The sequence below is a fragment of the Fukomys damarensis genome, unplaced genomic scaffold, assembly GCF_012274545.1.
Source record: "Fukomys damarensis isolate Sample0158 unplaced genomic scaffold, DMR_v1.0_HiC HiC_scaffold_37, whole genome shotgun sequence".
Lineage (NCBI taxonomy): Eukaryota > Metazoa > Chordata > Mammalia > Rodentia > Bathyergidae > Fukomys > Fukomys damarensis.
Window position 1 is genome coordinate 55,348,671 of NW_022900949.1, and position 23,944 is coordinate 55,372,614.

The 23,944-nt window shown below is 37.5% G+C and overlaps 2 protein-coding genes across 9 annotated transcripts in view; one reads left to right on the plus strand and one right to left on the minus strand.

The window, feature by feature from the left end:
- The window catches only part of Trpc1 (transient receptor potential cation channel subfamily C member 1), a 67,347-nt gene extending 65,889 nt beyond the window's left edge, over positions 1–1,458 (plus strand). For all 8 annotated transcript variants that reach the window (XM_010608169.2, XM_010608172.3, XM_010608171.2 and 5 more), the window contains one exon: positions 1,093–1,458. In XM_010608169.2, the coding sequence (XP_010606471.1) occupies positions 1,093–1,320 (228 nt within the window). In that variant the 3' untranslated portion in view covers positions 1,321–1,458. The remainder of the gene's footprint in view (positions 1–1,092) is intronic.
- Positions 1,459–6,769: 5,311 nt separating this feature from the next.
- Positions 6,770–23,944, minus strand: part of Pcolce2 (procollagen C-endopeptidase enhancer 2) — a 119,064-nt gene continuing 101,889 nt past the window's right edge. Inside the window, exons 7-11 of the mRNA XM_010608221.3 lie at positions 23,174–23,310; positions 19,574–19,725; positions 10,369–10,452; positions 8,171–8,338; positions 6,770–7,349 (exon numbers count right to left, since the gene is read on the minus strand). Of these exons, the coding sequence (XP_010606523.1) occupies positions 7,219–7,349; positions 8,171–8,338; positions 10,369–10,452; positions 19,574–19,725; positions 23,174–23,310 (672 nt within the window). The 3' untranslated portion in view covers positions 6,770–7,218. The remainder of the gene's footprint in view (positions 7,350–8,170; positions 8,339–10,368; positions 10,453–19,573; positions 19,726–23,173; positions 23,311–23,944) is intronic.

Below are 23,944 nucleotides of genomic sequence, written 5' to 3' on the forward strand. Positions count from 1 at the left end.
AATAAATATTTGAGAATGAAAGAACTAAAACTTGTTTGTTTTCAAATTTCCCTGGTCAATGAAATTTCATAGTTTGAAAACATGGAAGATATCTCAGAATATCTGTTCTTTCACTGTAGATAAAATATGACTACTTTAGCTGAGCCTAGTGGCATTTGTGGGGCTGGGGAAGGCAGATCATCACAAGTTCAAAGCCAGTCTAGGTTACATAGTGAGTTCAAGGCCAGTCTAAACTACATCGTGAGACCCTCTCCCCAAGACTATTTGAATCAGCTTTTTTGTAATTCTTGAAAATTTTTCAGTACATTAATAACTCAATTCATGTTGCTTACAATCCAGGGGTTGACAGGCTTTTCCTGTAAAAACACAGCAGAGTAAATATTCCACACTTTGCCTGCCAGGACAAATGGAGATACTGTGTGAGCAGTGATAATGACAAAGAGAAGAAAAATTTTCACAAAACTTTATTGATTAAATTGAAAATACAATAGTACACTGATTGTGTAATGATCTTTGTGATACAAGTCTGCTAATCAGAAGAACAGAATTCCTTGTATTAGGGATAAAATTTTTGCTTGATTAGGTCTTAAAATTAGAGTGTGGCCTGTGATAAATTTTATTGCAAATGTTCATCTGTAAAAGCCATCCTTAGCTAGCATGTTATTACCAAAAAAAAAAAAAAAAAAAAAAAAAAAAGACAGTGGCCCATATTACCTTGTGGGTCATGGTTTGTTAAAACCTGCTATAAGCTGAAGATTTCTAAGACTAATTTTTTAATAATCAAGATAAGCTAAAAGGAGACATATAAAATAAATATGCAGGCTATCTAAAACGTGTTAAACATTATTTTGTGTCACATTATAGCAAAATTATCACTTAATACAGCATTAAAAGATGTGTTTATATCAGAATATTTTAAAAACTACCTTACTTAAGCATTGTTTCTGTGACAGGGATGTAATTTAATGGTAGAGTGCTTGCCTAGCATGCATAAAGCCCTAGGTTTGATCCTCAGCACTGGGGAAAAAAATTAAAAAAAAAAAATATAGTTTCTGCATATTGTTAGTATCTATATTATTATTTATTTTGAAGGAATGGAGAAATTTGAAACAAAAGAGAGATGAAAACTACCAAAAAGTGATGTGCTGTTTAGTGCATCGTTACTTGACTTCCATGAGACAGAAGATGCAAAGCACAGATCAGGCAACTGTGGAAAATCTAAATGAACTACGCCAAGATTTGTCTAAATTCCGAAATGAAATAAGGGATTTGCTTGGCTTTCGGACTTCTAAATATGCTATGTTTTACCCAAGAAATTAACCATTTTCTAAATCTTGTAGAAAATAATTTTCAATAGCAAATCTGAAACACTATTTACATAACTTGCAGTTAAACCAATAATATATATATTGAACTAAATAATTATGTGAAAGCCATTCTTTAAAATATTTGTAGCATAAAAATGTAAAATATGTACATAGAATTAGTTTTTTAAAACTTGTCAATGATTTTTTGCAAGAGCAAAACAAATTAAGTGGATAGTTTTTTTGCTGTTGTTGTTAGCATGCAGCTTTGTTTTCTTAATTGGACAGTGCTTTAAAATGTTATGTTGTTAAAGAAGAACGGTTACAGGCCCTGGGATTTGGCTCAGTGGAACCCATGCCTGCCTTGCAAGCACAAGGTCCCAAGTTCAGACTCTGGTATCAAAAAAAAAAGAAAAAGAACAGAGGTAAATGTATACAGTGTCTAGAAGCTTTTGTAAAATGAAAAACAACAAATGTGGGCTGATCTTTTGACCATAGGATACACTTGAAACATACAAGTTACGGTTTTTAAAATCTCTGTTTTAGGAGTACATTAAAATGAAAAACAACAAATGTGGGCTGATCTTTTGACCATAGGATACACTTGAAACATACAAGTTACGGTTTTTAAAATCTCTGTTTTAGGAGTTCACATATAGTTCAGTACTTACTGTTCAGGAGTATAGTTTTATCTAACGTCAGAGTCTGTTTTTGCTTTCTTGTTTTGTTATAATCTTAAGCAAAAAAGAGAAAAATCTAATAAATAATTTGAATCTGTCTCTCAATATAAATTTGCTTTGCTTTTTGTTATTGTAATATACTTTTTCATGGTTATAATTATTTTATATTTTAAATTTTTTTCACTTAACAGTATTTTATATACATGTATATTTCCATGTATGTTGGTGTAGTCCATGTATTTAAATTTTTATAGAATTATACAGTTTTTGAAAAACATAGTAGATGTTTTTACTTTATAGCCATAGAATATTTGTTTATGAGTTTGCATAGTTACTTTTCTGGGCATTTCATTGCTTTTAAAGTTTTACTTATCAGAATAGTGCTATAATTTTTTCAAGTGGGAGTGAATATTTGTAACTATAAAATAGAAGATACTTCTTTATTATGTGTGTCAAAGCCTGTTTTAGTTTTGGAAAACATTGAAAGACCCCTTATGCAAGAATTTGTTTTATGTTGGAATTGAGGGTTTTTTTTATTGGAATTGAGGTTCTTGAGCTTATCTCCCATAGTATTTTCCATAGAATTTAACATAGCATGTATAAAAGTGACTTCATGCTTATTTGTGGCTCATTCTTGCTGCTTAAGATGAAGAGTGTTGTTGTTTTTAAATTTGAGAATCAGAGCTGGGGATTTAGCTCAGTGGTTCTGTTGCCTGTCTTGCAAGAGCAAGGTCCCGAGTTCAATCCCCAGTACCACCCCCCAAAAATTAAATTTGAGAATAAAATATATATTTAATTTTTTTCTGTATTCACAGAAGGGTTATAGCTAAAATTTTTCACTATTGCTTATATATTCTTGTAGCATTTCCAGTTAAGAAGAAATTAGGTATATAATTATCTTCTTAACTGAATGTCAGATGGTCTTAAGGCCACAGGGTGCAGGTAGCCCTTGGTCTATAAGCACCAGCGATCCAGGGATCATTGTCTAAATATGTTAGTATTATGTTTTGTCTTGCTTTTTAATTTTAATTTTTTAATTTCCATATTTTTAGTGTTCCCTCTTTTGGGCAAATTGTTATAAAATGTTTATTGTAAAGTTATATATTTTGTCTACAATGGGATTATGCATTTCCCAATTGGGATTTTACATCAGGATTTTTAGTCATTCTAAAAAATACCTAATTATTAAAATATTTATAGAGTGCCTACTATATGCATGAGTTACCTTTGAGGTATATTTTGAATGACAGCATATTGTAAGAAAAAAGATGAATAAAATGATATTAGATTATAAATTGATATAGTCTGTCCATTGTGTTATCATACACTTTAAAAATTGAGATATAATCCACATACCACAGAATTTATCCTTTTAGAATGTACAACTAGTGGGTATTTTTAAACTTAGGATAACAAATACATAAGATGCAAAACATTACCAGACTCCCTTTGCTCCCCTTCCTCTCTCCAGTGGCAATCACATTTAACTTAGCGATTTCCTCTTATTTTTATGTATACTCACATTTTGAAATATGTCCACACAAAGACTTGTATGTAATTGTTCATCAAAGCTTTATTCATGGTCCCAAACTGAAAACAACTAAATGTCCATCAACTTGTGGGTGGATAAATAAGTTGTACATTCATACGATGGAAATCTACTTGTCAGTAAAGAGGAATAAGAGTTGGATCGGAGAAGCACAGTTTTTAGGATATTTGCTGTGTGTGTAGTGATTTGTTTATAGGTATGTGACATTATACACTTGATGGAGTTGGTAAGCAGTCTCTGCAAGGCTACTACATTTGCATCTAGTTTTTGGAGCTCAAAGTGCACAGGGTAGGTGACTGAGAAGGAAAGACATAAAAAAGAGAGAGCAAGGGCAAGATGGATAGAGACCCACGGCACTTCTTAAGTCTCCAACCACATGATATGATACCCTGTTGCCTTTTGCTGCTGGCCTTTGGATGTGTGTTGCTGAACACACAGTTCAGGAATTGGAGAAGCAGAAGAATCTAAGGAAAAATGAAACAACTGCTGCCCAGTGTCAGCACAAGGTGAATCAACAAATGTGTACAGGTGTGAGTTACCAAAGTGCCTGCATAAACAAAAAGATAGTTGCTGCTTTTCCAGGTCTCACTAAATTGTTTCTTTTTTTTTTTTGGTACCGGGATTAAATTTGGGCCCTTGCACTTGCGAGGCAGGTGGTGGAACCACTAAGCCAAATCTCCGGCCTTAAATTGTTTCTTGTAGTCTGCCTTAAATGGAAGCATACAAGGAAGGGAATTCTGGGAAACATAATCAGTCCTATACTTTAATACTGAAGGCTAATGGTATTATATTTTAATTATTTCAAAAGTAAATAGAAACCTTCCATGCCACCCCAGTGAAGACCAGTATATTTGATCATTTCGTATTGTGTTCAGATTTCATTTCATTCAGATTAACGTTTTTCCTAAATGTAATTAGAGGTTTTTGTTAATTGGTTGAGAGACACACATACCCAAGTACTAATCATCATTGGTCTTTCTTGAAAAATGATAAGATTGGGGCTTCCCTTGATCTCATTAATACTCTTTACCTCTTCTTGATAAACAGAACTTTTTATTCTTTAGACCAGTGATGGTGAGCCTTTTAGCGCTTTCAGTGAAAAACACCTGGCTGTGGCGCATGTGCTATAGGTTCACCACCACTGCTTTAGACTGTATTAAATTATAATTTTCCTCAGAAAATATGTTTATGAAATACAAAATAGGCTGAGGTTATAGGCTCTGCAGAGTAAACCAACTAGGTCTAATTATTTATAATTAACCTAAGAAAATACTAACAGTATCAGCGTTATGGTTTGTGTCTAGATGTGCCCCCAAAGCTTCATGCAGTCATAGGTGGGACTTTTTCAGAGGTGGCTGAATCTACAGTGTGTGATGCTGGAATCAAGGCTGTGTTATTACTAAATCAGCCCACTGATTGGTTTGGCACCAACATATAATCCAAGTAGTTTAGACAAGAGTATAAAAGGGAGAAAAACGAAGCTGCTAAGGTCCCTTGCTTGCTTGCTTGCTTGCTTCTGCCCACCATGTTTCTTTTCTGTGATGCCCCTGTGCCATGCTATCCTGCCTTGAAGCTACCAATTATGGACCAGAACCTCTACAAACTGTGAGCCAAACAAACTTTTCCTCCTTTAACTTCGGGTGTTGGGAATTTTGTCTCAGCAATGAGAAAAGTTACTAAGACAATTGGGAATAATGCTGGTCTGAATGTTTCATCTGGAAGTTCGGAGATAAGCTCCACATTTTTTAAAATTTTATTTCCCTGTATCAACTGGACTACCAGGGCTCTCACTTTATCAATGGATTTGTCCATTGGTGGATTCATAATTTGATGGCATTATGGGAAGTGATGAAGACTTTAAGGTAAGGCTCAAAAAAAAAAATTATAGTAATATGAGGTAAAACTGTTTTGTGTAGAAGGTAAATACATATTTTTTAAAAATCATGTCAACCAATTTAAATTACGGATAAGCTCCACATTTTTTAAAATTTTATTTCCCTGTATCAACTGGACTACCAGGGCTCTCACTTTATCAATGGATTTGTCCATTGGTGGATTCATAATTTGATGGCATTATGGGAAGTGATGAAGACTTGGTAAGGTAAGGCCTAGTTGAAGGGAGTGGGCTCAAGATGTGACCTTGGAGCCCCTTCCCTGTGGGTCTTTCCCTCTCTCTCTTGCTTTCTGGCTGCTCATGAGCAGTCTTGCCCACCACACTTTTCCACCATGATGTCTTTGCCTTGCCGCAGGCCTAAAAGCCATGGAGTCAGTGGACCATGGACTAAAACTCTGAAACTGTGAACCAAAATAAATCTTTCCTTCAAGTTGATTTATGTCCAGTATTTGTCACAATGAACAGCTAACATGGAGTTCTTTCATATTCTTCCACTGACTGAAAATAGATTTTTCAAAAGCAATGTTAGAATGCATTTTCGTTGATATACAGACACTGTATATGAAGAGTGAAGGCTTACTTATAGCTTCAAGTAAAACGAGAAATTATTATTTAGAATACCAAATATGAGCCTGATACCTATTGCTGAATACTGCCAGTCAGGGTAGGAGGGCTTTAGCTGGGGTGGGGAGGGCTTATTCTGTGTCAGTGACCGTATTGGGTTTGGGCTAGGACTCTTAGGTAACTGTTTCTGGGCAGATGTATTCTTGGCAAGTCACTAAATATATCAAAGCTCCCATTTCAGCTACAAAATAAAGAAGTCTGGACTAGATGCCTGAGGGACAGCATTCCAGCTCTGATATTCTCTGCTTTTGCAGAGGGAAATTAGTCTATTGATATTATTGGATCCATCCAGTCCCTACAAGGTTTAGAATGCTCTTTTTTTTGGACGGGTGGGGGGAATCGAACTCAAGACCTTGAACTTGTGAGCTAGGCGGTGGCACCACTGAGCTACATCCCTGGCCTAGAATGCTAACTCTTAATAAAGAGTAAACTGATACAAAGACAATCTTATCTAGAAATAATATCCTTACTAAAAGGGAGTTTTTACAAAAATGTCCCATTCTGCATAAGAACAAGCTTAACGGCTGCTATGTAATCATTTAAAAATATTTTATTAAGCACTGACTTAAAAATGCAAGAGAAGAAAAAAGAAAAAATATGAGAAAAGGAAAAAATGGAAACAAAGTCTTTTTTTGTAAATATTTCCCTCAAGGGAGGGCAGGGGTATGGGGAAAAATAACCAAGATACATCATATAAAGGTACAAGATCCCAATGATGAATGCAACTGTACTGTATACCTAAAATGTACCCATAAATTTAATGAAAAAACAATGCAAGAGAACGTAACACCTCAAAGCAAAGACTTGAAGGTAAAACACCTATCATTATAAATATTGCACTTATAAAATCTTTTTATACCTTCACACAATTCATACTATCCTTTTGCAGAGATGTACAAATAAACTGCTTCCAAGCTGTCAACACTTGATTCCGTGAGTTTCCTATCACTGCACTAAGTCAGCCGGTTTTCAGCTCTGCTCTTCTAGGTGCAGGCTCAGAATTGCACCAGTGTCTTCGGAGGTCTCATACCTACATCATGTGAAGAGTGAAGAAGTCCAGCCTTTCAGAACGCTCAATGTTAAATCATATGGGTTTTCTGCTACTTAGGGAAGACAGATCTTTCAAAGGCAACAACAGAATGCAGCTTAAAAGGACACAGTTCACTGTTAACATTGCTTGTTTTTTAAAGCATTCAAAAGCTTCTGATTCTTGGTCTTGAATATCATGACAAAGCTATTTGGCATGACCTTGCCTTGCCCATCTTCACCCACTTGGCCCATAACGATGTAATTTAGACCTAAAGAAAGAAAATATAAAGTAAATCTTTTTCTTTATGCGTGTTCTCAAAAACAACAGACTACAACTCACCTCTGAATAAATTTTCTTTTCTGTAAATGATATAATCACACACTTATTCACCCTAAGATAAAATCACTAGGATTAGCACTCTCTAGAAAAAGGCTAGATTTAACCAGTAACATACTCCATTTCTGCTAATACATGGAACCCATGTGGGGCAGTCAGTCCCTTCCACACATTTAATGGCCCCATTTCTGCAAATGTTTTGGAAATTTTTAATTCTAGTCCAGAATATCACTTTCTCATCTCAAGTTCAGCTCTGCATTCCCTCTGTGTGCTTCATGATTTCCTCTAAACACAGTAGTGGCAACTGAAGTGCAATAATCTAAAATCTTTCTCCCTTCAGACTCTATTAACTATGATTCAACTTTATATGCTCTGGGACTCATTCATCATTTCTAGCTTTTTTGTTTTGTTTTGTTTTGTTTTAGGCATTGAGGATTGAACCCAGGGCCTTTGTGCTGAGCTACATCCCTAACCCTCTAAAATTTTCGATTTATTTTTAGGCACGGTCTTCCTAAGTCACTAAATTAACCAGGCTGGGCTCAAACTCATGATCCTCCTGCCTTACCCTCCCAGAGTGCTGGCATTACAGGTGTGCACCACCACACCTGGCTTCCACCACCTCTTTTTGCACAAGACTTAAGAACGAGGATACAGCATAATTCTGCCTGGCTCCAAAGGCTCCCTCTCAATCTCAAGGCTCCCTCCTTCCCTTCTCTGACTCTGTTCCCCTGCAGAAAGAGCTTTTCTCCTTACCTCTTCTGAGGAGGGGGCACTGCTTGCAGACCACCGTAACCTTGGCACTCATGTTCTTGCCAGCCTGCTGAATTGCCAGGTTTCCCTCTTTATAGATGTTGATGATTGAGATAGTGGCCTGCAAACTCTCACCCCGCGGAGTGGTTGTGATAACAGCGCCAACTAATACTGCAGAGGAAAAGGTGTGGATAACGCAACAGTGAAGCAAAGACAACGATAACTGAAAATAATTTTATCTTCCAGTTTTCAGAAATGAAACATTTTAATGTTAAAGAAAAGGCCCTCATTGAGTTCTCGAATTTGATTCTGAATATTTATCCTCAAACTTCAGGCTGAAAAAAAGTCTCTAGGGGTTGTAATATTTCTCTGGTTTTTAGTAGTTAATAACTTGAAGAGAAACCTAAATACTTGCCTCATTGCAGTCTGTTGCTGAGACGATGACTCTTTAAAATGTTCTATCCAACACAAGGGTCAGTCATCAAATAAAGCAGCTGCTTATGAGAATACTTAAGACTTTGAATCTTTCCAGGCAATCCCACACTAAGAGGGTGAAGCACAGGACGTTTGTGTCTGGATGGCTGAGTGTCTCTTCCCCAGATCCACTCTAGCTGTCCTTTTTCAGCCTTTGTTCACCCCAGGAGGGTGACACACTCTATTGATCAGAAAATCTGTCTTTGTCTGGTTTTTCTATATCATTTCTTATCTACCCTGTTTATCTCATTTCAAAGTATAGACCTGAAGTAAAACTCAAAACATTTTCTTGTGTTAAAAAAAAGGAAAATTCAGCCTATTTCCCTTATATAGCCCCCCCCCCATTGTGACAAAGAATAGTTTTGAGTCACACAGGGAAAAATGTCTTTTTTGAAGGAGGGGGATGCTGTTTGAATTTTAGGAGGTTGAGGGGCACAATTCCTTTTGGTGTAGGGCTTGCACTGCGTGACTTTTTTTTTTTTTTTTTTTTTAACCAGCTGTGTCCCTGTCAAGTAAAAAATCAGTATAACATCCCAGTTACTGAGACAACCAAAAACTGCCCCAAGGAATGTTACCAACTCTGTCTTGAAGGCTCTGGGTCACACATGATTGCATTTGGCCACTGTGCCATGTAAATGAAGCACAATTAATGGGAAGATCAAATTGTGGACTCATCTAAAATGATCCCTTCCAGATAAAGTAAGCACTCACGGCTTATGTAATTTGCCAAGTTCCTAACATCTGAATTCTTACTGTGTCTTACTCTGATTCCTGGTGATGAATGTTCACTACAGAATGTCAGTCTGTAGCCAGGTGAAATCAGGAGGCTCCCAAGGTCCAGTATGGGGATTTTCTGAACCAGCTACAGTGGTTCAGGATATGGTAGCAATGACACCTGGCACTATTTGTTTTCATTTATATGCCAAGTATTTGCATTTCAGCATGCAAACTGCAGTAAAATTTAGGGCCCCAGACTCCAGTGAGTTTGCATTTTCACTATAAAACAGCCCACTGGGCTGCCAACAATTACTGCTTCAAGGCACCCAAAAAGCAAAGACCTCTCTGGAGGAGGCCCTTTGTTTTGGGTAAGTTGCTATAGCAACTTTCTTTTTCTGTGAAGACTTCTACTTAAACGTTAATGTTAAGCTGCTTTAAAAACTAACCAACATAACCAAATTTAGTATCTTTTGTTCTTAAGTAGTTTTCATACAGTGAAATCTTTTAATTTCATTAAGTACAATCTCCTCTGGTTCCAATTTCTAAGAGTTTCTAAAATGGACTTCAGATTTCCAGGCTTAAATTTGATATTCTGGAAAAATACCAAAGAGGAAATGCTTGAATTTCTTGAGAGAGACCAGCTTCTAAATGTAAGCTTGGCTATGTTTTTAATGCACTTCAGCCAAATTACAGATGTGTGAAAAAACACTTGGAACATGAAAAATATGTGAGGAACAAAGGATATATGTATTTTCAGGAGCAGTTAACAGACTACGGAGTAGCAGTATCATGGATCAAGAATCAAATTATTAAACATGTGAAAAAAGCAAATTTTCTGAACTTATTTTTCTCATCTTTGAAATCTAATAGTTTGAATAGCACAACACAACCTATTGTATATTTTCTTGCGTTACTGACTCTTCATCATTAATTTTGTGGGAATTCCTTTGAGACTAAGCAGGTAGTCTCAAGTTTCTGATTAAAGAGAAAAGCCTGGTTTTATTTCTTACCAAAGTTGCTTGAACAATAATTGCTCTCCAGAGTCCCTGCCCGTCTACACTTTTGCTGACAGAGGGCCACAGTCGGTTTTAAACCTTAATTCAAAGAAGACATGAGTCAGGAAAACGATTTAAAGTATAATTGGTGTTTACATCTGAATTCATCCATTTACAATTATCATTTATTTCCCCGAGCCACGAATTAGTCACTGCAATGAAATAATTATAAACTATACAAAAGAAACTCTTTTGGAGTGAAACTAGAGCCTCAGGACAACTCAACACCTTCTACTGAATTTTAAACCTGCGACCAAAGATAATCCAAATTTAGCTGTTATCTTTTTCTTTTATATAAAACTAACACTAACCAAAAACACTCTGCTTAAAAAAAAAACCCAGTATAACACATCTGAGCCATAAAATACATGTTAGTTCTTCACTTTACAGGAGCTTGCTTCATGCATTTAAAATATTCAACTGTCTAAATGTGAGTTGCATAGGATTTTAGAAATGCTTCTCACATGTAAAGTGTTATATCTGTAATTAGATGCAAGTACTCACTACATATTTACTTTGAGCCTGTCCCTAGCTATAAGGATCTTAAGAACAGAGACACAGACAAATTTAGAAATAGGGGCTGGGGATTTAGCTCAGTGGTGCCCCCACCTGCCTCATAAGTGCAAGGTCCTGAGTTCAATCCCGGTACCAAAAAGAAAGGTTCACAAATTTAGAAATAAAAGGAAATAAACATAATGGCTCTCAATAGGAGGCAACTCTGCCCTCTAGGTGATGTACAGCAATATCTACACATCCTGGCTGTCTTAGGCAGGGGGTGCGGGTGACATCTAGTGAACAGGGATACCAGGAATACTATTATCATACAGTGAGCAGAACAACAAATAATTATCTGGCCCAAAATGTAAGCAGTGCCAAGGTTGAGAAAGCATAGGTTAACAAAATGAAAACAAATAATTCCCAACACGATCTTAAGAACGTTTTAAAATATTTGCTAATTATTGGCTTATGTGAGGTAATATGCTAAGAGGGATAAAACAAAACAACTAACTTTTCACTTGGCTAAACATCTGCAATTGTAACACTGCTCTTCTAATATTTCTGCAGATTCCCTATGAATGTGTTATTTATTTATCTTTAATTTGGACCCTGACACTAGCATCACCGTTGAAAGACAGCAGCATCCTTTTGCGTGGACCACGGGGGACCTGCTCCTGCTCATATGGGAGCTGGGTGGGTGTCCTACGTTGCTGCTTTTGCTTTCTGGTGCATCTCTGTCCTCTGGCTTTTAAGTCAATGTGGTGGCAGCTTATCCACCTCCTCTCCCTGTCACCTGCCTACCACCCTGCATCCACGCGCTTGGTCCTGGTTCCTCAAGCTCCTCTGTGTTCCTGTGACCGTCTCAGTGGGTCAGCCATCGTCGTGGATGAACCCCAGTCTCATGGCTTCATCCCAACAGGGCCCTTTCCCTCTGCTCCAACTCAGACACTGAAACCCAGGCTCACATGTGCTTGCACTTAAGTCATTCACTGCCAACCTCTCATATTCAGGCATCCTGGAATCCAGTACAGCCTCCTCCCCTTTGAGGTTATTTATTTCATAACAGCAAGACTGCTTTTTTCCTTTATTTTTGGAGGTCCAGTACACTGACCTCTCTTTCCCCCAATCCATTAACCCTGGACTGCCTTTATTTGCTTAGCGATTCCATTTGGTTTCGACCTTCCATTATTTCAGTCATTTTCTTGACCATCAATATATCTTAAGCTCCTGTACTCCTCTGTCCTTCTGCCCCATAGGAATCCTGCAGGAGAATGCATGATTTCGGGCCCTGCACTCGGTGACAGCGAGAACACACACACCTTCAGCAAATGACAGTTTCTGACTCTTCCATTTCCACAACTGCTTTCCAGATTTGTTCTCATTATCCCAACCTCCCATACTGCCACTTCCCTTCTTGTTCTTAGCAGGTGACCCTATTTTCCACAGAGAACAGAGGCCACAGCAGAAAATGTCCTCAAGATTGCCACTGAACCTCCAGCTCGTCTTTATCTCTCCAACTGTGACGGAGGAGGTCGCCCTTTCTGGTCTGTCACCCCTTTTGCAAGAGAAGACAGCCTCTCCTGCCTTTCTTAAACCTTCCGTCTGGGTTTATCCCATCTGCTGTTAGTTATATTCTCCTTTGCTGTTATTTCCCATCAACATTAACACGTTCAGCTGCAAGGCCTTCCCTCCTTTCAGGCCCAGCCTGTGGAATGAATTGCTGGAACTTGCTCTCTCGATTTCTTTGCCTTGTTCAACATGCTCCGCAGCTCACTGGTTTCTGCCTGCATATCACTCACACAATCAAATGAAATATTTAGTCTTCCCCTTGTTTGAAGTCTCATCCACATATGAATTCGCTCACCATATATTTCTTCCCTTTCCCCTTCTTCTTTTTTGAGACATGGTCTGACTAAATTGCTAAGTTAATCAGGCTGAGCTCAGATTTATGATCCTCCTGCCTCAGGCTCCCAGAATGCTGGGACTGGAGGGATGGTGCCTGCCGTTCTCTGCGTAAAAGCATTTTCTTTCAGGCCATATGCTCCTGCCTTTTCTCGCTCCTTCCCAGCCACTCCTTTTCAGTCTCCTTTGCCAGCACATCCTCCTCTGTAAAACGTTGTTTCTAAAGGTTTAATCCCAGCTTCTCTTTCTTTTGCAACTTCTCCCTAGACGATCTTATTCTCAATTATGGCTTCAACTATCTGTGTGAATTTGATAGGCATTCCTTTAAATGTCTAGCAGTCACAAAGTATCCAGGAGATAATTCCAAATCCACGTTTTCAATTTCAGAGAAAGTTTAGGATGGAGACAGAAGTCGAGAAACCACTGGTACCATGCATGGGGTTGACCAGGCAGTTCACGGCAAAGAATAACAGCGTCAGTCCCAGAGATGAGCGGACAAGTAGGGCTGGAACACGAGGCAGTGCACATCTAGGCCACAAGGTGGCCCACTTGTGGAGGGCTGGGAAAGACCTGAGCTCCTGGGCCTGCCTGTCTGCCATGACCTGGGTGGAAGCACAGAACCAGTGGGCAATAAAGCTGGGCTCATTTCAGCCTGCTTCGACCTCAGATCCAGCTCCTCTTCTCCTCCCCGGATTTGTACTTTTAATCTAAGTCTTGGAGTCCCAGTGGGCGGAGCAGAAAGGAAGCTGGGGCTGGTTGTAGGACCCACTCCTGCCTCTATATTTTAGTTTCCCAACGAGCTTCTGTAATATGTTGAATATTTTTGTTTGATTTACCCCAATTTGAAAAAAGATGTATTTTATATGGCATCTTGCCATATAACGTTAACCTAAAACACCACAATTATATGCAACAAAAAAGAAAACCATAAAAGGCTAGGAAGGGAGTGGAGGGTAAAGGGAGGTCAGATAGTAGATGCCAAATTGCCATTATATAGGAGGCGTATGTTTTAGTGTTCTACTAAAACATAGTAGGATAGCTATAGTTTACAATTTATTATGTATTTTATAGATAACCAAGAAAGAGAAATTCAGTTTCCAAACACAAAGAAATGACAAGTGTTTACGGAGATGGAAGTGGTAATTACCCTGACTTGACCACTGCACATTCTATGAATCTATCAAATTAGCACACTGTACTCCATACATGTGTACAACTACTACATGTTGACATTTTTTTTCAATAAAAAGAGAACCATAATTTAATAAGTGCCATTAAAGGAGTTAGGCTTACAATGATCATACTGATACAGTATTAGGCTTCCTAATAATTCTTAAGTGGTCATAATTTTCTTATGAGATGTTAAAACAAGTAGATCACATGCATTCGCATACCCTATTTGTTTTTTTTTCATTAAATTTATTGGTACATTTTAGGTATACAGTACAGTTATATTCATCATTGGGATCTTGTACCTTTACATGACAGGTCTTGATTCTCATTTTTTCCCCTTGTCCCTGCCCTCCCTTCACCCCCTCCTCCCTTCCCAAAGACTTTGTTTCCATTTTTTCTTTTCCCTTATTTCCTTTCCCAACCCCTTCCCACTTCCCCTTTAGCCATTTTCTTCCTATTTCACACTCCCAATTATACCATTTGAACCTTATTTACACTTTTAGTTTTTTGCACCTGAGGAACTATTAGCTATGTACTCATGTGTCCTATTTATTTCATTTAAGAATATAGCCTCAATGTGTATCCATTTAGCTATAAATATTTCTAGTTTCTCATTCTTTATGGCTATAAATATGGGTGCACATATATCGCTGCAGTATGATTCTTTTAATTCTTTTGGAAAGATCCCAGGAGAGGGATAGCTAGGTCAAATGGAACCTCTAATCCTAGTTCTTTAAGGTATCTCCATATTGATTTCCACAGTGGTTGCACCAGTCTGCACTCCCACCAACAATGGAGAAGGGTTACTTTCTCCACACAACACCACCAGCATTTGTTATTGGTTGATTTTTTGATAGCAGCCATTCTTTGTGGGGTGAGGTGGAATCTCAGTGTTGTTTTCATCTGCATCTCTTGAATGACCAGTGATGTTGAATATCTTTTCATATATTTATTTCCTGCTTTTACATCTTTGTCTGAGAAATGCCTGTTCATTTCAGATGCCCATTTTTTTTTTTTTTTTTTTTGGTACCGGGGATTGAACTCAGGTCCTTGCGCTTGCAAGGCAGGCCACCGAACCACTGAGCTAAATCCCCGGCTAGATGCCCATTTTTGAATTGGGTCTTTGTATTTGGGGGGGGTTGTCTGATTTTTTTGAGTTTTTTTATATAATTTAGATAGTAGTTCTTTGTCTGAAGAGTAGCTGGTGAAATTATTTTCCCACATCGTATGTTTTCTCTTAACTCTGCTGGTGGTTTCTCTTGCAGTGCAGAAACTTTTTAATAAGATGAGATCCCAGTTGTTGATTCTTTGTGCTAGTTCCTGTGCTACTGAGGATTTGTTCATAAAGTATTTTCCTATGCCCGTGTCTTCAAGAGTTATCTTCTGGCAAGTTTAGTGTTTCTGTTTTAATATTTAAATCTTTAATCCACTTAGATTTTACTTTAGTGTATGGTGAAAGATAACGGTCTTGTTTTAATCTTTGGCAGTTTGAAATCCAGTTTTTCCAACACAATTCATTAAAGAGGCTATCTTTCCTCCACTGAGGATGGTTGGCTCCTTTGTCAAAGATGAGGTAGCTGGACCATCCTTGCATTCCTGGAATAAATCTGACTTATCTAAGGTGTATGATCTTGATGATCCTCTGTATTCTGTTTGCCAGTATCTTATTGAGGATATTTGCATCTATGTTGTTTAAGGAGATTGGCCTGTAGTTCTCTTTTTTGGTTGGGTCTTTCCCTGGTTTTGGAATCAAAGTAATACTTGTGTCCAGGAATGAATCTGGAAGTATTGCTTCTTCCCTTTCATTTTCACTGAAAAGTTTAAATAGTAGTGGCAGTAGTTTGTCTCTACATGTCTTGTAGAATTCAGCAGTGAACCCATCAGGACCTGGACTTTTCTTCATTGGTAAATTTTTAATTACATTTTCAGTTTCACTGATTGTAATTGGGGTGTTTAGACTTTTTTATCTTCTTTGTTCAACTTTGGCAATTCATAAGTATCTGGAAATCTGTCTATTTCTTCTGTTTTTCCATTTTATTAGAGTACAGGTTCTTGAAGTAGGTATTGATCCTCTGGATTTCTGCTGGATCTGTTGTGACGTCACCTTTTTCGTTCCTAATTGCATGGATCTGACCCTTTTCTTTCCCTTTTTTGTCAAGGTTGGCTAAGGGTTTATTGATTTTATTTATTCTTTTGAAAAGCCAACTTGATTCACTGATTTTTTTATATCATTTTCTTACTTTCCATTGCATTGATTTCTGCTCTGATCTTTATAATTTCTTCCCTTGTATAAGCTTTGGGTTTTTCTTGCTCTTCTTTTTCTAGGAGCCTAAGATTCATTATTAGGTTCTTTATTTGAGCTTGCTCTGTTTTCCTAGTGTGGGCATTCACTGCTATGACTTTTCCACATAGAACTGCTTTCATTGTGTCCTATAGATTCCTATATGTTGTACTGGCATTATCATTTCTTTGTAAAAACTGACTTTCTTCTTTAATTTCCTCTGTGACCCACTGATTGTTCAGCAGAGTGTTGTTCAATTTCCGTGTTTGTGAAGTTTTTACGGTTTCTTATGCTATTGATCTCCAGCTTAACTGCATTATGGTCTGATAGTATATATGGGTTAACTTTGATTCCTTTGCATTTATTTAAACATATTATATGAGCTAATATGTGGTTTATTTTGGAGGATGACCCATGTGCAGGCAAAAATAATGTACATTCTGATTTTGTGGGGTGGAACACTCTGCAGATGTCTATTAAGTCCATTTGTTCAAAAGTGTGGTTCAGTTCTAGTATTTCTTTGTTGATTTTTTTGTCCAGATGATCTGTCTCATTGTGACAGTGGGGTATTGCAGTCCCCTACTACAATTGTATGAGTGCTTATTTGGTTTTTCATGTCCCTTATTATTTGTTTTATATAGTTGGGGGCATTAACATTTGGTGCATATATATTTATGACTGTCATCTCTTCCTCTTGGATTGTATCCTTTACAAGGTTGTAGTGGCCTTGTCTCTCTTAATCAGTTTTGGTTTGAAATTTACTTTGTCTGTGAATAAGATAGCTAGCCATGCTTTTTTCTGGGCTCCTGTGGCATGGAGAATTGTTTTCCATCTTTTCACTAACAGCCTATGAGTTTCTTTTTGTTTTTGTTTTTGTTTTTTTTTTTTGGTTTTTGAGACAGGGTCTCACTATGTACTTGAGACTGCCCTGGAATTCACTATGCAGCCCAGGCTGGTCTCCAACTCACAGCAATCCTCCTGCCTCAGTCTCCCTAGTGCTGGGATTACAGGCGTGTGCCACCACGCCTGGCTATGAGTTTCTTTTTGAACTAGATGTATTTTTTGTATAAAACGTATTGTTGGATTTTGCTTCTTAATCCATTCTGCCAGTCTATTTTTTTTTTTGATTGGTGAATTGAGGCAATTGACATTGATGGTTATAACTGATATGTATTGACTTATCAATGTCATGTTATTTTCCTGTTTTTGGCTCTTTTTTATTTTTCCCCCTCCCTTTAGTTTCTCGCTTTGCCTAATTGATTTACTCTGTTAGGCCTCACTGAGTTGTGACTTTCATTGTCTTTTTCTAGGATATTGTTTAGAATTCCTTGTAGTGCTGGTTTGGTATTCATGAAATTTCTCAGGTGTTCTTTGTCATGGAAGTACCTTATTTAACCATCCATTTTAAAGAATTTTTTTTTTTTTTTGGTACCAGTGATCGAACTCAGGTCTTGTGCTTATAAGGCAGACAGCAGAACCACTGAGCTAAATCCCTGGCCCAATATTAGTTTTGTTTATTTTTGTTTGGTTTGGTTTAGGTTTTTTTTTTTTTTTTTTTTTTTTTGGTACCAGGGATTGAATTCAGGACCTTGCACTTGCAAAGCAGGCAGCAGAACCACTGAGCTAAATCCCCAGACCCCCCCCCCATCCATTTTATTTTTGTTTTGTTTTGGTACCAGGATTTCCCATCCATTTTAAAAGAGTTTTGTAGGATACATCAGTCTAGGTTAGAGGTTTTCTGTTAGGACTTGAAATACCCCACTCCAGGCTCACCTTGACCTGAGGGTTTGTGTTGAAAAGTCTGCTGTGATTCTGATAGGCTTTCTTTTGCATGTGATTTCTTTTCTTTACCTGCTTTCAGTACTTTGCTCATGTGTTGGGTTTCCGGGATCTTGACTATTATAAGTCTAGGTGTAGATTTTTTTTTATCATGGTTAATTGGAGTCCTATATGCCTCACTTATCTGTACATCAAATTATTCCCCTTTGGGAAGCTTTCTGTCATTAATTCTGTGAACAGTTTCTTTAAGTCATGTGTACTTTCTTCTGCTACTTCATGGATTCCTATCAGTTTTATGTTATTCTTCTTGCATCATCTAGGAGTTGTTGGATTGATTTCTCATGATCCATTACTATTTTTAAGAGATCTCTCTTTTCATGGTCACTGACTGCAATCCTATCTTCTATATTTGAAATTCTATCTTCATATTCATTCATCCTGCTGTGAATGCTTTCAATAGAGTTTTTAATGTCCTGGATATCTGAATCTGTTTAATGGATTCCATTTCTTTCCTATGTTGGGCATTCATGATTTCCATTTCTTTCCTATGCTGGGCATTCATGGCTTCTATCATGGTCGTGAGCACATGTATGTCTTTGTCTGTTTCTGTTCTAGAATCTCTAATTACGTCTTTCATTGTGTTCACCATCTCTGTAGTTATCTGGGAAATTATTTGTTTTGAATTTTTCTACAGCCTGATTGATCTGTTTTTTTACTTCCTGTGTTATGAGTTCAGTGTGTCCTGGTAGTTGACTGTCAGACTTTTCCACCTTGTTTCCCCTAGAATTTGCTGTTGGTGAACTGGAAGTCTGTATTCATGCCTTTCTTAAGTGTTTTCTCATTTTTATTTTTGTTTTTGGGATGACCTTTGTTTAATTCCTGGGTTAGTACTTTGATCTTCCTGATATAGCTGCTCTTTAGGTTTTGAGTCTCTAATGACTCAGAGACAGTCTCATTTTCATACTATCAGAAAGGACAACTCATTAAATCAATCACAACCATTTAGCCCAATTGATACAATCAGCAACACAATAGCATCAAGCACAGCTTAGAAACTGACCATTTGTGGTAGTTATTGATCTATCACCTTTAACCATGTGAATTAAATAAAAATCAAGGACCAGCCCAAAATATGTTTATAGTGAATAAACTCTTCAATATAGCAACTTTACCCTTCAGGATGGGGACTTAGAAGGAGTTGGGAGGAGAGGAATAGATAGGTTAAAGACCCCATCCATTTCTTAATAAAGTCACTATTCTTGTACATAATTTTTTTAGTTTCAAATATATTCCTCTTACTAAATTATTTTCTACTTCAAAATAATTCTGTTTTGTTTTGTGAGACAGAGTCTTGCTGTACAGTTCAGGCTGGTCTTAAACTCAGTGGGTAGCCCAGGCTGGACTTGAATTCCAGATCATCTGTCTCAGTCTCCTGAGTACTGAGATATAAGTATGCACCACCATGTCCAGCAAGAATTCTTTTCATACTCCTAAATTTTACATAAACTTCCAAACAGGAAAACTTACTTGTAGTTACTGGGTTTGTGGTAGTAACAGGTGCTGCTGTAGTAGGCAATTTTTTTGGCCTGAATTTGTAGTGACCAATAAATCCATCTGCTGTTAAACTTAAGTCTGATAAAAACTGAATAAGAAGTTCATTTCTCTCAGATACAATTGGCCTAAAAAACAAAAAAACATGTTTAAAAAATATATACACACATATGTACATTTAAAGTATAACTCATATCTCTGAAAATATAAAATTTTCTGGCTTTCCATTAATTTCTGACAATAGATTGGTCATTTATTTAAACCTAAAAACTGAAACACTTAAAAAGGAAATGGTCTCACTCTCCTAAATATGAATGCTAAGAGCTGACATTTATAGATTCTTGCTCAGTTAGGCACCACTCTTCTCTCATTCCATCTTCACAACCCCGTCATCCCCTTTTTATGGAATAAGGCAACTGAGGTTCTGAGAGTTCAAGTAATTTACTCCAAACCCTATAGCCAAAATGTCAGGGTTTGAACTCATGACCCAGTGACTCCAGAAACAGTGGCAGATACTGGAAGCAGTGTAAATACTCAAGCTCTGGCTGGGTTTCCACAGGCATCTTGGGATGCTTTAGCTAACTTGGGAATAGTGTGACTTCTTTCAAGCTCTCCGGGGAGCCAGATACTACCCACAGAGAATCCTCTGGACAACTGCATAGACAAATCTCCACTCTGCGAAGGCCCAGCCAGACAGATTATCTCAGGGGGCACTGGTCACCTGGGGAGAGAGAGCCTTGCAGGGTTTAAAGCAACTTCCATTTTATTTTCAATCACCATTCTGACGCATGCCTGAAACAGACACACTTCTATTTATAATCTCCATTAGGAAAATGCTATTAAGAAAAAAGAGACATGATTACTGTTTTGATGGTTATGAACACCATGAAGAAATTTAATTTTAGGAGCTTGCTGGTACCACAGGCTTAGCAGATGATAACTGAAGCTCAAAAGCTCCCTTAAATCCTAGGGGAATAATTATATTATACAAGATAGCAGTTTCATTTAAGTTTTGCTGTTGTTATTTAAACAAAGGTAAGAAACACTATTTGGATAATTCTATTTTAAAACAAATTCAGAAGCTGAAAAAGTATTAAATAAGTTATTGAATCAATAACAATTTTTTTGAGGCATCTTCTCAAGCCAATCATTTCACAGGCATCACGGACAAAAAAAATGAGGCAACTTTTGTGTAGGGAGATCTATACTCGAACCAACCAATTAGAAAAAATACAGGATTTTTCTGTCTTGAATAATAAACTTTGGAGCCAAAGGATTGGACAAATATAAAAGTGAGTTTCATGACCTAGATCAACAGAAGTCATGTAAATAATGAGATTTTTAGCCTTTAACAGAAATATTATAACTTGCTTTTATTACTTTGAAATAAAAATGCACTAAACATGATTCTCATGTACAATTACAAATAAAATATGTTAATGTTGTTGAAATAATAAAATGACAAAAGCACTTATTATAAACAGTAAAGGAGAACTTAAGACCCAATTAGGTTTGCCTGCTACACATGATGTTGTAATTGTAGTGATCATCCTCTGCCTTTTCTCTGAACTATTCTTGGAGACATTATATCGGAAATTGAATTTTCTCAAGGAAGAGTATTTAAGTAACAAACACAGGTTTTTGTTATGGTGCCACTGAGCTTTGTATAAATGTGCAAAATCAGTGCTATAATGTACTGAAGGCTAAGTGTTGCACCTGCAAATTAATGTTACAAATAACTAGAAAGGAGGAAGGCAAGGTGAAATCTCACTTAGCTCCACTCTATATTGGCGGCTCCCAGGAACAGATCAAGATGCTCTCTCTGCAGCGCGGAGCAGCTACTGCAGTTGTATCTGGCCTGTCACTCCATAGTCTTCCTCTTCTCAGCCAACCAACCTACCCTATTCATCTTACCATCGAAATGTTTCCTAATCTCTACCACCTTCTCTACCTCCTGGGCTTTCTCTGGCCCATGAAAGCAACCTTCAATTAGCCTCCCTGTTCATTTTATCTATGATGGGGGCCCTAGGGCCACTGGGCACGTCACAGCCCTCACTGCCACCTACATACACTAGGAGGGGCCCCATCTCTGTAGGACATGGAACCCTACTCTCCCCATCTGCTGATCTTTCTTGAGGCCCCAGCACAAGGTTTAGGCTTCAGAAACAGCATCTATCCTCCTGCACATCTTTATGAGTCAAATTCATTCTGCTTGGAAGCAGGCTGACCTCCCTCTGCCTCTGGCCATCTCTAACTCTTCTTTCCTTCAAGAGGCACTATCTCTGCCTAAACGTTTCCCCTGACCTCTCAATGTTCCTCCTGTACAAAAAAAATTTTTTTTGAGAGAAGTTCTTGCTATGTAGTTCAGGCTGGCCTTGAACTAAGTAGCTCAGGCTGGCCTCAAAGTCATGGTGATCCTCCTGCCTCAGTCTCCCGAGTGCTGGGATTACAGATGTGCGCCACCACGCTGGCCTGTTCATATTTTTAACAGGGGGAATTCCCCCCACATAGGTTTCCTCATGTTCTTCCCTACCCCAGAAGTATTGTATCTATGGAAAAATATTCTTCTGGGTAGAAGTTTTAGTTGGTGGGCTGACGGTAAAGCTACTTCAGTCACACTCCTCAGAATGAGTGCTGTTCCGCAATAGCCTCTGTCGCCTGCCCCACAGCACCCTGAAGGAGGTAACCCTGGCCTGAATCGTGTACTTACCACTGCCTTGCTTTTCCCCCTAAGTTTATCTTGAATACATGCATCACTGAATAATCTATTTTATAGGTTTGCATGTGTGTAAGCTTCATGCAAATAAGGGGTATGGTGTGTATTTTTTGGTTTTTGTTTGTTTCACCACATCTTAGAACTGAGATTCACCTGTTTTCATGGCTACGTAGTGTGTACTTTCACAAAATTTACAAATATTGCTGAGGGTACTTTCGTATGTGTCTTATGGTGCACATGGGCAAAAGTATTTCTAATCTGGACACCACAGGAAAGGGCACAGGCTGTACTCTAAGTCATAGGATATATCCTCATTTGCAAGTTTATTAGGGAATGCCAAACTGACAAAGGTCTATTCATTATGCAGCTTTTTTTGGAAATGTTTTTTTCTGTTATTTGCCCAATTTCTATCAAATTTGCTTTTATTTTTTAGGATTCTTTTGGTATATTCTGGAACCTATAACTACTGTCCAATACATGCTACAAATACGTGTTTCCATTTGTGTCTTCTCTTTTCCCTTTCTTTAAAATATATTTGGATGAAGAGAAATTCACATTTAACTCTCCAATCCACCTATTTTTAATTTTTGTTGAGATTATAGATATGAATATAATTTTTAGAATTGTTTAGAATTTGACAATGAAACAACAGTTAAAACCTTCCAGAAAATAAATGTAACTGGAAAATTTCATAAAAAAACGAGATGGAGTCATGAAAATCTTTTTTTTTTTTCTTTTTTTTTTGGTACCAGGGATCAAACTCTGGCCCTTGTGCTTGTGAGGCAGGTGGCAGAACCACTAAGCCAAGTTCCTGGCCTAGAGTCATGAAAATCTGAATGACCCAAATAGGTACTACTTACGCAGGTGGACTATCACCACAATATTTCCCAATTCTCTGAGCATCATTGACTTCTCCACCATTAAACACAGCCACGAAATCATATCGACAGTAGTTATCTCGCTCAACATCAAACTTCTCAAATTTTAATTCTATAAGCTTTAGAGAAAACATAACACAGAAGTGTCAAAAATACCATTTTTGAACAACCTCCCATGGAAATTTTCTGCTTCCCAGATTTGTAGGATACCATAATTTTTATTTGTTAAAAAAAAAGTATTCATTCTCTTTAAATTATGTTTTTCTTATTACCATGTTTTTATTTACTTAACCAAACTATGATATTCTTTTTGCTTTCATTTTTAATCATTACAAAAGAAGATCTCAAACCCAGATAAATGCTCTTTAGGATCTTAAATTTAAGGGCTCTGTTCACTTTTAGCAACAAACGTCTGGGAACACTATGCAACTCTACCAATCGACATTATGACTGTTAATTGGTTCTGGAGATCTGTTATCTATCACGTCCCCTATAGTAAAGTACATCATGGTGGTGTGTGTGTGTGTGTGTGGATACATGTGTAGGTAAGATGAGTAGAGTTGTTCTCCTTTTGAGGGAAGGAGACTGACATAACTATTACATATAAAGGAGTCAGATTTCTAGGTTCAGAGATTTAGAGAAGTAGGAATTGACTGGAGTGCCTTTCTCAAGGATGTTTTAAATGTGAGCGTGCCAACTAGAGGCTACTTGGGATGTGGTTGATTTCTGAAGAGGTTGCACAGAAGCACTAAT